The sequence below is a fragment of the Capsicum annuum genome, chromosome 11, assembly GCF_002878395.1.
Source record: "Capsicum annuum cultivar UCD-10X-F1 chromosome 11, UCD10Xv1.1, whole genome shotgun sequence".
Classification (NCBI taxonomy): Eukaryota; Viridiplantae; Streptophyta; class Magnoliopsida; order Solanales; family Solanaceae; genus Capsicum; species Capsicum annuum.
The window spans coordinates 20,355,797-20,374,006 of NC_061121.1; the positions used below are offsets into that span (position 1 = coordinate 20,355,797).

Consider the following 18,210-nt stretch of genomic DNA (forward strand, 5'->3'; position numbering starts at 1 on the left):
TATGCAAATCAATTATGGACCAAAATCAATTTTATCAAAAGGAATACTTATATTAACCAAAAATCAAAATTAGCAATAGTGAAAGCAATCATAACTTACCAAAAATACTTCAATTAACCAAAAATCAAAATTAGCAATGTTGAACCAAAATCAAAATTTACCACAAATACTATTAATATTGATCAAAAAAAAAATTAGCAATAATGGCTAGATCCATCAAATATACTATTCTATTTTTAGCAATTCGTGTAAAAATGATTTTATTTTATTTGGAGTTCTATTATATCGGACATATTATTTTAACCTCTTTGTAAAACTTTATACTCATATCATTACAGATGAGCAAAGGAGATGATTTTTTATTAATAATGTATTGGGCTTCAATTTTCTTCCTTGTTTCATCGATTTCAAGTTCTGAAGCATTCTTACTTTGCATAATTTTGAACCCTTTTGACATGACGCCTTAAAAATTCAACTACAATCCCCCAAAAAAAAATTTTATGACATATCTGCAAAAACAAACCACAATAAAATTAAAAGAAAAATAATTACTAAATATATTGTCAGATACATTTTTAAATATTTTATAAACTGTTCAATTTAATAAATAAAATAAATCACAAATCACGTGCAATGCATAAACCAGATTATGTATCTCTTTATGTTATAGTGAATGAATTATGTATCTCGATTAAATATATTTAGAAAACACTAGATACAGAAAATAAATTATGTATCTTAAAATGCTAATGCCAAAGACATATGTTTCCCCACAAAATATAATCATATAACATGTATCTCAACAAATCGAATGTTGAATTTCTAGGTCAGGTTTATAATGATACCTTTGTTTGTCCGATCTATTGACTTTATAGGTGAAAGAACGCTCAATTGTATACTTTGACATTACAAATATAAATGTTTTTGGTCCCTGTAGATTTGACTTTACACCCATATCATTCCGGATGAGTAATGGAGATGAGTTTCTATCAACAATGTATCGAATTTCAATTTTCTTCCTTGTTTTAGTGATTTCAAGTTCTGAAGCAATGATTGAAATCAACTTTTCATACATCATATGCTCACCGATTATAATGTCATCACTCTTATATCCTTCACAATTGATATCAGTAATCCAAACACCAAAATATCATAACAAGATTGAGATATTCATTTGCAATTATTCAAAAATAGTTATTACGGTCGTAACAAGACTAGAAATATTCATTGCACAAAAAAAAAAGAGAAGAAGGAAAATGAATCTGAAAATTGATTATGAAGATGAATATTTAAAAAAAAAATTGAATTAGTAACAATATCCATCTTTTAGAGGATTTTTTTTAAGTTACTTAGATGATTGGGTGAGTTAATTTCTAATTTAATGTTGTAGTTATCGTTACATTCCTTAATTCAAGCTAATAAGTTAATTTTTAAGATGTATTATTAACTTGTATCTCACTTAACTTATATGTATCTGTAAATCAAAAAAATCAGATTTTTATGAGATTTTCAAAAAAAAAAAAGGGATAAGACGTAAATATGAGTAAACTTGTCGCGATTTACGTGAACTTTATTTTTTGGTTAAATAAGTAGGGGATTTGTTATGTGCTGAAACTATTTGGGCCGCAATATCATATTGGGCATTGAATCTTCAATAGTTATCATATTTTTCTCTATTTCTTTTTAAAAAAAAAAAAAACTTACATAGATTCCAACAAGCTTATCCCTAATTACTTGTTATTTCTACTCTGGGTTAAATTACAAATAATCTCTTTTTTTTTTTAATTTTTGGATACATAATTAGCATCTGACATAATTTTGAAGTTGAGATACATAATTTTGAACTTAAGAATGTACCAGTTAATTACTTCATTTTTGCTTGGATATATTTTTTAAGTTAAGATACATCATTTTGATTACTAAGGTACATCATTTTTGAAAATAAATGGTCGACTTACATAATACATTAACTAGACAAAATGGAGATACATAATTAAAATTATGTATCCAAAAATTTATATATTTGTGGATGTATCTGGATTTAAAAAAAAAAAAAAGAGTTTAAATAATTAATAAAAAGAGTAAGAATTTTATATAGTTTAGTAAAAATTAGTTGTGGTGTTATGTAAAATTTTTCTTTTTTGGATTGTTGAGAAATCTACCCAATATACTACTCGTAAAAGTTAGTTACTTAATACTATTATAAATATATTACCATATATAATGAATGTCTATTTTACCATATATAGTGTATGTCTACTTTACCATATATAGTGAATGTCTATTTATGAAAAAGTTAGAAAACCCAAGATTTTTTTTCCCTATAAATAAAGAGATTTCTTTCATTGTAATTCACTCCATCAAGAAACCCCTCAAGAATTACTTATGAGAAATAAAGAAGTCTCCTCTCTTCTCTCTCCATTCTTGTTCTTTATTTTATTTTTCATAACACGTTATCAACACGAAACTCTACCAAAATAAGATGAGATTATAAATTTAAAGGTAATTTCAAGGTTAGTAATTTCTTATATTATCTACTAATGATATAATTATTGTTGGATTTGAGAAAAAAATAATTGGTTTGGAATCACTTATGTTTTAAATTTGTTAATGAAGAATAATACTGTTAAAAGATATGATGATGAATTTAAATCTCGTCTCATTAAGAGGGTAAGACATTGAGTTAAAAATTTCAATGCGCCATGATGATAAGATGTTGGGTTCAAGTCCCATTGAGTTTTAGCCTAAGACGCATTTTTATATGGATAAGATATTGAGTTTGAATCTCAATACACCATATTGATGATAGTATGATGGATAAGGAAAAATAATGGGTGATTGTGAAAAGTCATGAGACATGTTCCATTGAATATGCTCCATTTTCTGAAGTGAATGTGGTAGCAGTGCATAATATGTCTGAAAGAAGACAAGTGATTGAATGTACTAATATAAGCGTGAAGGGACAATATGATAATAATCATCAAAAAGTGATAATATTGTCACATGATTATTATTACTATAAGATATGTTACAGAAAAATTTCACATTATATGTATACCTCGATTTGCTCCTCAAGTAACAATATCATGAAAGAAGTTATAAGCTATCAAAATTTGATAGGCTTAAGGCACAATTATATTTCATTCCCTATGAATGAAAATTTTGATTGTTATAAGTATAGATTCATTCCCTGGGCGAATGTGATAATAGCTAGAAAAAATCTGTTAATACAAACGTCCACTTGATTGTGATGGTATCATAACTCACCTTTGAAAGAGGGCGAATAATTGAGAAGAATTATTTTGAAAGCTACTTCTGAAGTAGTAAATCTATAATTTATTAAAATAATAGTAAATCTGAAATTTACTAAAGTAAAAGGTACATGTCATGACAAACTTGGAGTTTGCTAGAATAAAAGTTCATAAATTGATATGAACGATTGCGATATTCCAAAGATGTGCATAGTGGATATTGTATATTGAAGAACTATAAAATTCTTCATGGACTTTTAATTTTGCTTATTCTCATGATAAGTTGGTTGGATTAACTAATGTTGAAATTTGATTCCTCGAAATCTAAAAAATATAAAAGGTGAATATGGGCCCATTCACCAGTCATGTGATATATTAAGATGCATCGATATAAGATGATTACTTGTACATTTATTGTCAACCTGCAGTTTGACATTCATAAAGTTGCTTGCTCAATAAAACTGAGTTAAGAGCATAACTTTCAGATTATATAATCAAGACATTTTATCTTGATGATGATGGTTTGACATTGAATGTCTTTGATAAATAGTTGAACCATTGCTAATGAGAACAAAGTTTCATGTGTTGGTTTGAAATATAATATATTATATACAAAAGTACTTGTATGTATCAAACTAATTAATTATGATTAATTCCTTCTCAAAGTTGGTTCTGAGTTAGGAACCACACATTGTCCATCTAAAAATTTTGATATGCGGTATACAATTAATGAATATACCATAATACATAAAACTGGATTCCTCAAAAAAGATGGAGGATGTATGTTAGTTTTCCTAACATAAGGGGGAGATTATAAGCAGCTATGAAATATGTTAGGAATTATTATCAGATCCTCAATCAAAAGATAATTTAATTCAAATACCGAACGCATCTAATATTTAAGCTGCAAGTGTTCCAATTTTGTGTTCCTAAAGGACAAAGTCTATGCATGCATGAATGAGGATTTCAAATGAAATAATCCTTGAAAAGGATAATGAGCAAACAATCATAATAAGAAGGAAGTGTGCTCTTGAAGAGCCTAAGATATAAAACTTCATGAAACCTTATAAGAGGTTAGGTACCTGAAAATAATGAAGTGATGAGATGTCAAAATGTTATGTCACATTGTGAACCAATACAAAATAAAATATCATTAATATCTTTGATATAATATTGGCGCAATATTGTAAAAGATTACAAGGATCAAAATTTTATGGTTATTTGAGCATACTGATATAGAAATATTTATCAAGTGACATAAAAGGATGCATCTTGGTAAGTATAACACTTATTTGATTTGCAGTCCAGACACTTGAAGATGTCACATATGAAATACTGAATACTGTCACTTGACAAAATTTATATGAAAACTTTTAAGGATTCAAAATGTGTGAAGCATATAAAAATTTTTGGGAAACTTATCTATAATCCTTATATTGCATAAATTTATAACTTTAATATTATTCAAACTCTTAGAGAGTTTTCAAAAGCAAAAGATTATTTGCTGGAATGAGAAATATACCGAATTGGATTGGTTATATATCTTAGTGCAATTGGTGTACTAATGTATCTTGTAACTACTACAAGACACGATATAACCTTTCGATCAATTTGTTAGCAAGGTATTAATCTGCTTCTACTAGGAGACATCGGAATGAGATCAAAATATGAGCTTATTTTATTCTAAAGATTGTAGTTCCGACCATGTTGGTTATGTTGATGTTGGGTTCTTAAGTGACCCGTATAAAACTCGATCTCAAATAAGTTATGTGTTCATATGTGAGGGTACTGCCATATATTGGAGATATACAAAACAGTCTATCATAGTCATTTCATCAAACCATGCTGAGATAATAGCTATTCATGAAGCAAGCCAAGAGTATGTGTAGTTGAGGTCCATGATACATCTCATTCGCAAAAATATGATTTGAAATGTGACAAAGTACCCATGATTTTTTAATGAGGATAATGCAGCATGCACAACACAACTTAAGGGAGGACTCAAGGAAATGGAACGAAGCACATTTCCCCAAAACTTTTCTATATATACAAGCTACAAAAGAATGGTAATATTAACATGCAACAGATTCATTCAAGTGACAATGTGGCTGATTTATTCAAGAATTATTCTCCAATTGCAACATTCAAGAAGATGGTGCACAAGATCAGGATGCAAAGGTTCAAGGTTGTTCTCATTAGGGGTAGTTAATGCATGATGTACTTTTTTCCATTACGAGGTTTTATCCCACTGGGTCTTCCTTGTAAGGTTTTTAATGAGGCAGTATATATGTGTATTGTTAAAGATGTGTACTCTTTTTTCTTCACTAGATTTTTTCCCACGGAGTTTTTTCTAGCAAAGTTTCAACGAGGCATATTATCTATCAATACATTCAAGGGGGAGTGTTATAAATATATTACCATATATAGTGAATATCTAGTTTACCATATATAGTAAATCTCTATTTATGGAAAAGTTTGAAATCCAAAGTTAGTTTTCCCCTATAAATAAAGGGATTTTCCCCTATAAATAAAGGGATTTCCTTCATTGTAATTCACTCTATCAAGAAATCCCTCAAGAATTTCTCATGAGAAATAAAGAAGTCTTCTCTCTTCTCTCTATTCTTGTTCTTTGTTTAATATTTCATAACAAATACAGTATAATAGTGGTGTATTTAATTTAATATGTGTGAAATTTTATATTGGGAGCTTCTAGTATATTATATTTTTATTTTGTATAATATTGATCTTAGATGAATTTAAATGGTGAAACGGTGAAACGTGATCATTGAGATTCATATTAAAAGGGTGTTGTTGAATCCTTCCTTAAAAGATTATATTGTATGTATTTAAAAATAATTACGATTATTTCTATGTATAGAATTTCCTTAGTTTCTTTGTATATTTACATTTTTTTTATATTTTAACACCCTTAATAAATTCCTATTTCCACCATTGCTACAACCGATCTCTAGTTGTTCAGTACTAAGTCGTAGTAATTATTATAGTTGTGTATTGAAGTATAAACCTCTTTTTTAAAAATAAATTAACAAAGTTATTGGTCCCCAAAGAATTGAACAACCAACATTTTTCTTGAGAAGTTTCAACATTTCAAAATATTATCCGTTGCTTGATCATTACGTTTTTTAAAAAAAAATTCAAAAGTTACGTATTAAGCAAATGTAATCCACATTCACTGTGTTAAGGAAAAAGAATCTTTTAGGCATATATGAATGGAGGAATCCTATGTTATATTGGCCTCAAACGTAAGAAGAAGACTTCTAAGGGGTCTTTCTAAGGGGTCTTTCACATAATAAAAGAAGTATTTTTTTAATTGCACCTATATCAGGTAATTTTGTTCATCAAGACTAAGGCATATCAAAAAAATTGTCTAGTGATTTTTTTGTCTGTGCTGGATGAAAAAGAGATTTTGTCGTTGTATTTACATATATTTGGTCCAAAATATGTTAGCAATTTGTTGAGGACCATTTTCCTTAGCAAATTCTTAAATGCCTTTCACACTCCAAAATAGTAGCTTGCCCACCAGAAAGGAATAAGAAATATCCACATTGTTAAATATTGAGAGAGAAAGGGGGGAAACAAGTAGTTATGGTGGCATTTCCATCATTAATTTATCATCTAGATAAAGGGCTTATCTTAATGGAGCAAATTGATGGAATATGACAAGGCTATGAGAACATGCTAAATAGAAGGTGCATTTTTTGTCAAAATCTTTTAAAAAGAGAACAATTTGGTGATCGATAATGTGGAATTGAGATTGAAGTAATTATATTAACATTGGTTGTGCAGTGATAAAACTATTCCATCCTTAATTAGAGATCTTGGTTCGAATCTTGGCTATGGATAAAATCTTGTTGAGGGTGTACCTCCAAATGGTCCTGCAATGCATCCGAATTAGTGAAAGCCCAATACAAATACCAAGTGGGAAACTAAAAAGAGATTGAAGTAAAAATTAACCAAGTTAAGGTCAGGCAACTAAATGGATTCATTTGTGTCTTCTATTTTTTTTTTTATTAGGTACTCAAAATTTATTTTGACTTAGTTGAATTCACGCCCAGTAGGTCCATAAGCGCTCCCAGAGTCCCAATCGTGAAGTTCTATATAATAAGACATCAGTGATGTCTTGTTTCAAAAAATAAGTAAGCTATCTATTTTTTTTTCTTTTTATAGACATTTTATACCTTGAAACTTACTGATCCAAATAATTTAGATATTTCACCATTATGCCCTCTAGGGTGATAAAACACTTCCTACCAAGAAACTGTGTATTCACTCGACATTTCAGATTAAGGACAGAGAAATTCCAATCATTCAATCACACTATTTAATAGTGATACCATTGCCTTGGGTCACATTGCCTTGTGTGACTTTGCGTTGTTTACATGTATATGTTTTCTTAAAGGGAACCTTGAAGTAATAAGTAAAGTTGTAGCCATTTGAATTGGAGGTCACGGATTAAAGTAGTGGAAACAACCTCTTGAAGAAATGTAGGGCAAGACTGTATATAATAGACCATTATAGTCCATCCCTTCTTCATATTCTATGTATAGCAGAAGTTTTAATGCACCAGACTGACTTTTTACATGTATCCTTTCACTTGACTGAAAATATTCGTTGCTCTTTTTGAATGAATCTAGTTGTCTCAATCACTACCAGTCTGCTTCTTGTGCCATCTTTATAATTTCATACGATAAAGTGATTGAGAAATACTACTATTTCATGGATGGTTATTAGGATAATCGTTCCAATTTGAACAAGATGATTTCTATTTGATACCATCTATTATTGTCAACATATAAATCAGTATTTACAATGTTTGAATCGTTACAAAATGATTGTAAAAGTTAACAACTAGTACAATAAAAGTTCAAATTATGCGTAAACAAACGTTTGAAATAGTATATGGAGATTATGAAGATTCTTTTAAGACGATGTATTGATACATGAATGAACTACAATATTTTAATAGGGGATCATCATTATTGAGTGAAAACAATAGTCAATCGAAATGCAGGACGGACATTTCTAGTATATCTTATTAGGCTTTTAAATCAAATCCAAATAAATTCAATATTACATATCGATAATTTCAATAGAAGACTATCATATCTATGAGATGAAACTATTAATTATTTTTTAATGGATGCAAACAACAATATAATATTTTTTTCTTGGCAGATATTACTTAGATATAAATCAACTAAATCTAATTCAAGTTTGATACCACCAAGAATCATCCATCCGATAAAGGGTTGAGAAACATTTGATATGGAACCCTCACCACCAAGGTTCACTTTCATCACTTCACGGGCTTGTTTGGGCTTTTCTTTCTTCATGTACAGAAGATCGTTGACATCATAAGGAATTGTCTCAATAGTAACATCTTCTTTTTTGTTTTCAACACATCATTCATCTTAGTTGTTAACTCCTGGACTAGGTTCTGCTCTATTTGCTTTTGAATTTCTTCCTCCAGCTTCTTAATACTCATCTCGGTATACTCAACAAGATCGTTGACATCATAAGGGTTTGTCTCAATAGTAACATCTTCTTTTCCTTTCAACACTTCATTCATCTTAGTTATTAACTCCTCAATTATGTTCTCCTTTGTTTGCTTCTGGCTTTCTTCCTCCAACTTCTTAATACTCAACTCGGTGTGCTCAGCAAGATCATTGACATCATAAGGGTTCATCTTAATAGTAACGTCTTCTTTTTCTTTCAACACTTCATTCATCTCGGTTGTTGTCTTTTCGATTAGGCTTTCCTTTATTAGATTCAGAATTTCTTCCTCCAATATCTTAATAATACTCTGCTCATTGTACTCATCTTGTGCCACCTGATTTTTGGATTTCATTGACGTCGATAGCTCCCTAAATTTGGTAAAGGTTTTGACATTATTCTCATGATTTGAAAAAATCACAGGTTTACTGTGGCAATCCCTATAGAAGACGCTAGCAATCTCACTACCACAAAGGCTGCAAAAGTTGTGAAGTTTTTTAAGGAGCTCTTCATGTCTTTTCTTACGCGAAGTCCCCCTCTTAGTGTTAGGTAAATTCAAAGAAAACATCAATTTCCTTTCCATGGCTAAAAAAAAAGAGGAGAATTGTATTCGTCGAGATCTTTTATGTGGGGAGGGGGGACGGGGCAGGGATCAAATGGCTATATTGTTATTGTGTTTTTCTTTTTCCTAGGATTGACTCTTATTTATAGCGTGGATTTAGATTTTATTTATTTTTGAATAGGTAGAATTAGAAAATTCGTAATTGTCATGCTAAATATTTTGGGATGAAATTAAATTAGGTTGGATTTGCTATCAAGTTAGAAATAATATTTTAAGATATGAGGGCGAGAGGCAAGTTGTTTTATATAGCATACGAAAAATCATAATCCATGAAACATAGAGCACAGTTTCATGGATCTACAGAGCACAAGTTTCACGTATCTTTAATTTCAAAAATTAATTATGAAGAAAATAAATGAGTTAATTTTTCAATAATTCTGCAAAAATAAATCACTAATAATATAGAAAAAATATTATAATTAATATTTGAAAAGATAAAAAAGGATGAAATAGCTAAGATAATTTTTAAAATGAAATCATCATTGATCTCCACATTTACTTGTCTATAAGACCCCGCAAAATTCGAAGCTTAACTCAGTCATTTAAAGCTTGTTAAGGAGTCCCAAACATAGAAAATTCTAGCTAAGTATTCAGACTTAGTGTTATGATTAGCTTACAAAAGTTGACAATCGTGTTCTGCATCCTTTACACCCATTAAATGATGATATTTGAGTTAATTCATGATCAGGAAGGCTAACCGGTGATCCCGGGTGAGTTTTGGATTTTTCGGACTTTGTTTGAAGCTTCTTTGAAATCCCAAAATAGTGAACCAACTCGTCAACTATCGCATTGGTTAATATTTTCCCCATCCACCAACGTCGAATTCCAGTGAGTTGACACTAACTTGGCGCGACGCATTGGATATCGCATCGATGGCATCGACGCGCCGCGTCGACCTGCGCGTCGGTAACCCAGTTTTCAGTCATTAAAAGGTCATTCTTGGGGATATTTGGATCTTTTCTCCTCAACCCTCATCTCCCAAAACCTGAAATAATGTACCTTAGAGAGCAAATAAACTCATTCTCTCTCAAATTTTCTCAAGAACAAAACCCTAGAAGCTTCAATTTCAAATCAAGAACTCCAGATTCCACCATTAACTTTTAGAAATTCTTTAACAAAGGTATGTAAAGTGTTCATCCAAGGGTCCCTTCCACCCTTGTAGTCCAAGAAACTCTTTTAAACTTCAAATAGTTTGATTTAATGATTTCCATGATTGGAATTAAAGTGTATTCATGATTATTATTTGAATTGAATTCTATTTCATGATTTATTACAAGATTCATATGGAAATAAATTATTATGTATGTAGTATCATGTGAATTCATGTTATGGCCTTGTAATTGTGAATTTGATAGTGAAATTGAGATGTCCATATGTTGATTTATGCTATGTCCATGTGCTATGCCTTCTAAGTGTTTGATGAATTATCCATGTAAGTTAAATAAGAGATGTAAGCATGTATGATAGTTCATGCCGTTCAAGTGTTTGATAAAATTCCTCTATAATTGCATTATTAACAAGTATGCATTGTTATGCTTTACAAGAACATGTGATGCTCTACTTTTATGCTATCGGGTCCTAGTGGTATTTAATACCTGAGAATTTAGCTAATTACCTAGAGCCAGTATCAGTTTTAAGATAGTCACAGTCATGCCACGATTAGTAGTACTCTCAGTCAGTTATAGAATTCAGTAGAACTCAGTCAGTCACATGACTTAGGAACACTCAATAAACTTAAGATCAGTCCAGTTCAGTTTAGTATTCAGTTCCGACATCAGTAGTATTCAGTCAGTTAACAAAATTCATTAGTACTCCGTCAGTCGATGGAACTAAGTGAACTTAGTTCGGTCTAGTCATATAGTACGATCTGTAACAGTTTAGTCAAGCCTAGTATGAACTAGGAAACAGTTCAATATCTATTCAGTTGGGAGTAGAATTCAGCATCGAGTAAACCCAAGGATAGGGCTTACCTACTAGCAGAGCGTGTGATCCTTAGAAGCAATCCTTGCATTACAGAACTATGTAGCCAGCGTAGGTTGAGATATCTCCCTAAAAGACTAGGGTTGATCCATCTCATTCTAGTTTTCCTACCGGTGTGGGTTGACGGAAGAGCTTCCAATCAGGGAGAGTTAACTCACAATTGTCTTTATCTGTGGCACGATACTGATACCTTTCCAACTGGGGTTACAGGTTGGACCCCAACCAGTTCAGATTCGAGGCATGTCAGTTAGATGATTTTCTTTCACAGTCTCAATCTCAGTCTTCAGAATAGAACTCAGATAGTTCTACAGAATCAGGACTGTCAGATGCAGTCACTCAGCTTAGTATGGAACTCATCTAGTTCTATCAGAATCAGGACTGTCAGAAATAGTCACTCAGTTAACAGTCTATTAATACATCAGTTATCAGTAATCCATGTTATCATTAAACTTAATATTTAGTGTTCATGATGACTTCAGTTACAGTATATATATATTCATGCATGTATTCTCTCTCAGTCATGGTCATGTTCTCAGTTAGTTATAGTTAATGCATATGAACCCTTGCATTCAGCCTTACCTCACTTTGAATACCAGTATATTCTTACGTACTGACGTATACTTTTCTCTTGTGCTATGGTGTTTTATACCATAGATTCAGACGCATGGGCTCCAGAGCACCCTTAGCAATTCAAATTTCAGCAGTCAGAGTCAGTGGTGAGTCCTCATAGTTTGAGTACATGATTATTTCATTACTTTAGTACTTCAGTACTTAGTTTACTTTCAACAGTCAAAGTTGGTTGGGGGATTGTCTCATCAACTCCATAGTTCAGACAGTTTTAGAGGCTTTACAAACTATAGCATGTTCAAAAAGATATTTTAGTTTTGGTATTATTAAACCGAATTTCAGTTATATTTTAGTATTGAACCTTATGGTATTTTAGCCCATTTTTCCGCATTATATAGTATTATTTCTCAGTTATTTTAGCAGGTACCATTCATGGGTTAGCTTATGGTCCTTCAGGATTATGAGCACTGTGTGGCACCCCGGGGTACAAACTCGGGGCATTACAAACTTGGTATTAGAGCCTAAGGTTCAACAGTTTCCTAGAAAGTGTAAAAGCCGCATCTAGTAGAGTCTTGTGCAGGGGTGTGTTATGCGCGACACTTATGGATAGGAGGCTATGAGATGTTTTAAGAACAGTTTCCATTCTTTCAGTATTCATGTCGTGTGAATGAGCACGAGCTCCAGTTAAACTCTCAGTCTAATCTGCTTCTTCCTTTCATTTACAGAACATGCCTCCCAAAAGACTAACGAATGAAGAATTGGGAATCAGTCAGTACCTCAGCTCGTTCAGGCAGGTCCCCTGGATGAGCACGTCTCTCATGCAGAATTTAGGACTGTATTTACTACTCTAGCCAATTCAGTCACAGATCAGAATGAACAGCTAGCTATTGTTTTATCTAAGCCAGTGGCCAATATGGCTGCAGCCAGGATTCGGGACTTCACCCAAATGAATCCTCCCCTATTCTCAAGTTCTAAGTCTTAAGAGGATCCACAGGAGTTTCTCGATCAGGTTTAGAAAGTCACAGATATCATGGGAGTGACTTCTAGTGTTAGTGCTAAGTTAGCCTCCTATCAGCTACAAGATGTATCCCATACATGGTTTAAGCAGTGGAAGGAAGACAGAGGTACAGATGCAGAGCCCATTGAGTGGGAGGAGTTTACTACTACCTTTCTAGACCGACTCTTTCCCTTAGAGATGAAAGAAGCCAAAGTGTTAGATTTTATCAATCTCAAAAAAGGTATCATGAGCATAAAATAACACTTCCTTAAGTTCACTCAGTTAGCCAGTTATGCTCCCCATATAGTAGCAGATAATAGATCCAGAATGAGAAATTTTGTATCTGAGGTATCGGGTAGAGTGGTTAAGGAGTGCAGAACTGTGATGTTGATTAAGGAGATGGAATTTTCTAGGCTTATGGTCCATGCTTAGCAAATTAAGGAGCAGAAGCTTAAGAAGGAGAAAGAAAATAAGAGAGCCAAAACAGGTATCTTTAGTTTTACCCAGCCAAGGAGAGAGGGTGGTAACAGTTATAAATTTAGTCAGAAGTTTTTAGTCCCAGTTCCATGTTCAGCTAGTACACCAGTACCAAAGTTCAAAAATGACCATAGGGATGGAGCGCCAGGCTCCAAAACCCAGAGTAGTCCAAGCGGTGTTCGTACTAATCTGCTTTGCGAAGAATGTGGTAAAAATCATAAGGGTATGTGTAGAGCCAACAGTGATGTGCATTTTAGGTTTGGCGTATCAGGCCACAGAGCCCAAGACTATCTTAAGCCCGGTCCATGAAGTCAGCACAGTCATCCTTCAGCTCAGTCCGATCGCCCGATCCAGCAGGGTGCCACTTCCAGTGCCGCCAGTGGGCATCGCCCAAACAGGCTTTATACACTTTAGTCCCGATAGAATCAGGAAATTTCTCCTGATGCCATCACTGGTATGTTACATATCTCCTATTTATATGCTTATGTCTCTTTAGATCTAGGAGTTTCTTTTCCTTTTTGTAGCTCTTTGCATAATAGTCAACTTTAAGGTCAAACCAACTATTAACAGGACCTTTCTCAGTCTCTGCCCTAGTAGGTCAGTCTACCATAACTTTGCAGGTAACAGGAACTGTTCGGTTATGATATCTCAGAAAGTCAGGCCTTCAGAATTCTAGTAGTAGGGCCAGTATGTATAGAAAATCAGTAAGGGAAGATGATTCCTGACCCATTCTAACCTTAGTGCAAAGTTTTGTACTTCAGTCATCATGATACCTACACATGTTTCACATCTCAGTTCCATGAATCCAGCTTATATTCACGCACTTTCCATAGAATCGTGTGCATTTTAGTTCCTAGTATAAGGAGTCCCAGTTCACTTAGTAGTATGAATCATGTTCCATGAACATAGAATCAGGTGAGGTGTTGTACTAAGGTGGAGAGTATAAGTTTTCAGCATAATTTAGTCCGTAAAGCCATTGATTCAGTTTAGCAGTCAGGTGGACAAATTCGTATGACTTAATTTCCTGCTTTTCATCTAGTCGCACTATCTAAAATTTCAAGAATGTTTTCATTCCAAGATGGACCAACCAGGTAGTTGTGTGTTCAGCTTATTTTATATATCACGCCTCAGTTTCAGATCTCGGATATTCTATCATGATTCAGTTTGTAGGTGCCCTGTGCATCATCCCAGTCCTTCCTTAGTAGCTCAGCCAAGTCAGTATCCATCAGGGGACTATTGGCCCAAGAGGAAGATGCTCCATAATTCCCAAGCTTTCATGACCTAATCCTTCCATTCTCTTTTCACGTAATGAATCCAGTTTGGAGTAGCAAGTACTCATAAGTTAACCCTCAAATTCCAATCTCGGTCGTAATCCATGTATTCAGTTCATGCATCATGTTCTAGACTGAGTTACGCTCTCATGTTCCCGTTCATGCATATTCAGTAAATGATCTAGGGTCCATCAGTATTTTTCTGTTTAAGTAACAGTTTTTCCTTGAAACTTACCTAGTTCCATGTTTAGATTACCTTTACAAATGTGGTATCAATTATCATTGCATATTCAGTCATGTTTTTATGAGCCAGTTCAGTCACGTATTCATGCATCAGATATGCATGCTCGGTTTGAGAAAACTCAGTTTATCAGTAGTCTCAGTCATGCATTCACGAATCAACTCATTTATGTACTCATGCATCAGATATGCATGTCCAGCATTCACTTTAAGTTATCAGTCCTCTCCTCTTAGCCAGTCTCATTCGAGGATGAATATTCCCAAAGAAGAGATATTGTAAGACCCCATAAAATTCTAAGCTTAACTTAGTCCTTTAAAACTTGTTAAGGGGTTCCAGACTTAGAAAATTCTAGCTAAGTATTCAGACTTAGTGTTATGATTAGCCTACGAAAGTTGGCAATCGTGTTTCGCGTCCTTTACGTCCATTAAATGATGATATTTGAGTTAATTCATGATCAGGAAGGCTAACTGATGATACCGGGTGAGTTTAAGATTATTCGAACTTCATTTGAAGCTCCTTTGGGATCCCAAAATAGTGAACCAATATAATCTTGGCACTCTGCGTCGACTATCGCATTGGTTAATATTTTTACCAGCTACCAACATCAAATTCTAGTAAGTTGGTGCTAACTTGATGCGACACATTAGATATCGTGTTGATGCCATCGACACACCGCATCACCCTGCGCATCGGTAACCCAGTTTCAGTCATTAAAAGACCGCATTCTTGGGGGTATTTGGGTCTTTTTCCCTTAACCCTCATCTCCCAAAACACAAAATAAAGTATCTTAGAGAGAAAATAAACTCATTCTCCCTCAAAATTTGCTCAAGAATAAAACCCTAGAAGCTTCAATTTCAAATCAAGAACTCAAGATTCCACTATTAACTTTCAAAAATTCTTCAACAAAGGTATGTAAAGTGTTCATCCAAAGGTCCCTTCCACCCTTGGGGTCCAAGAAACTCTTTTAAACTTCAAGTAGTTTGATTTCATGATTGGAATTAAAATGTCTTCATGATTAATATTTGAATTGGATTTTATTTCATGATTTATTACAAGATTCATGTGGAAATAAATTATTATGTCTGTAGTATCATGTGAATTCATGTTATGTCCTTGTAATTGTGAATTTGATAGTGAAATTGAGATGTCCTGTGTTGATTTATGCTATGTGCATATGCTATGCCTTCCAAGTGTTTGATGAATTATCCATGTAAGTTAAATAAGAGAAATTATATCATGTAAGCATGTATGCTAGTTCATGCCTTTCAAGTGTTTAATAAAATGCCTCTATAGTTGCATTATGAACAAGTGTGCATTGTTATGCTTTACAAGAACATGTGATGCTCTACTTTTATGCTATCGGGTCCTGGGGGTATTTAATAACTGACAGTTTAGCTGATTACCTAGAGCCAGTGTCAGTTTTAAGATAGTCTCAGTCATGCCGCGATCAGTAGTACTCTCAGTCAGTTACAAAATTCAGTAGAACTCAATCAGTCACATGACTCAGGAAAACTCAGTAAACTCTGGATCAGTCCAATTCAGTTTAGTATTTAGTTTAGACCTCAGCAGTATTCATTCAGTTAATAGAATTCAGCAGTACTCCATTAGTCGATGGAACTTATTGAACTCAGTTCAGTCTAGTCACACAGTACGATCAGTAACAGTTTAGTCAAGCCTAGTATGAACTAGAAAATCAGTTCAGTATCTATTCAGTTGAGAGTAGGATTCAGTACAGAGTGAACCTAAGGATGGGGGCTCACATACCAGCAGAGGGTATGATCCTTAGAAGCAATCCTTGCATTCCAGAACTACATAGCCAGCGTAGATTAAGATATCTCCCTGAAAGACTGGAGCTGATGCATCTATCTTATTTGAGTTTTTCTATCGGTGTGGGTTGACGGAAGAGCTTCCAATCGGAGAGGGTTAACTCACAGTTATGTTTACCCATGGCACGGTACTGACACCCTTCCAGCTGGGGTTATAGGTTAGACCTAAACCAGTTCAGATTTGGGGCATGTCAGTTAGATGATTACCTCTCACAGTCTCAGTCTTAGTCTCAGACTCAGTCTTCAGAATAGAACTCAGATAGTTCTACAGAATCAGGACTGTCAAATATAGTCACTCAACTCAGTACGGAATTCAGCTAGTCCTATCAGAATCAGGACTGCCTGAAATAGTCACTTAGTTAACAGTCTATCAGTACATCATTTATCAGTAATCCATGTTATCAGTAAACTCAGTATTTAGTATTCACGATGACTTTAGTTGCGGTATATATATATTCATACATATATTCTCTCTCAGTCATGGTCATGTTCTCAGTCAATTAGAGTTCATGAATATGAACCCTTGCATTCAACCTTACCTCACTTTGCATACTAGCACATTCCCACGTACTGACACATACTTTTCTCTTGCGCTATGGTGTTTTATACCATAGGTTTGGATGCACGGGCTCCAGATCACCCTTAGCAGTTCAGATTTCAGTAGTCAAAGTCAGTGGTGAGTCCTCATAGTTCAAGGACATATTTATTTCATTATTTAAGTACTTCAGTACTTAGTTTACTTTCAGCAGTCCGAGTTAGTTGGGGATCGTCCCATCAACTACATAGTTCAGACAGTTTTACAGGTTTTTCAGACTATAGCATGTTAAGACAAATATTTCAGTTTTGGTATTGTTATACCGAATTTCAATTATATTTCAGTATCGAACCTTATGGCATTTCAGCCCATTGTTCTTCATTATACAGTATTATTTCTCTATTATTGCAGCAGATACCAATCATGGATTAACTTGTGGTCCTTCAGGATTATGAGCACCGTGTGGTGCCCCGGGTACAGACTCGGGGTGTTACATATTCCTTCTCACCTCAACTAATATTTGTACTAACTTTTTATGTATATATTTCAAAGAAGAAGAAAAATAAAAGTATGAGAGCAATGACAAGAGAAGGGACAAAATTGCCTCATAAACATAGTGTTATGAAATCTATATCCTATCAATTTTATGCATAAGCATTTGCACCATACCTAGGCATAATTTCAGGCATAATCATCTAAAAAATTATTAATTTTAGAAAAAATCATCAATTTTTTAAATCAATTTTAGGCATAATAATCTAAAGAAGAAATCAACTTTAAGTATAACCATACAACTACAACTATTTAGAGCTATGTCATTTTTAATGCGAGTTGGTTTTTTTATTTATATATTTTAAGAAAAATATAAATATAAAATATAATAGCATAAAGTACCATTACACCAAATCATTTGCTATAGACTCTTCAAA

At 33.3% G+C, this 18,210-nt stretch overlaps 1 protein-coding gene across 1 annotated transcript; it reads right to left on the bottom strand.

The window, feature by feature from the left end:
• Positions 1–8,601: 8,601 nt before the first annotated feature.
• LOC107846682 (agamous-like MADS-box protein AGL90) lies at positions 8,602–9,348 on the bottom strand. Its single transcript, XM_016690992.2, has one exon. The coding sequence runs from the start codon at positions 9,346–9,348 to the stop codon at positions 8,602–8,604; it is 747 nt and encodes a 248-aa protein (XP_016546478.2).
• Positions 9,349–18,210: the final 8,862 nt, after the last annotated feature.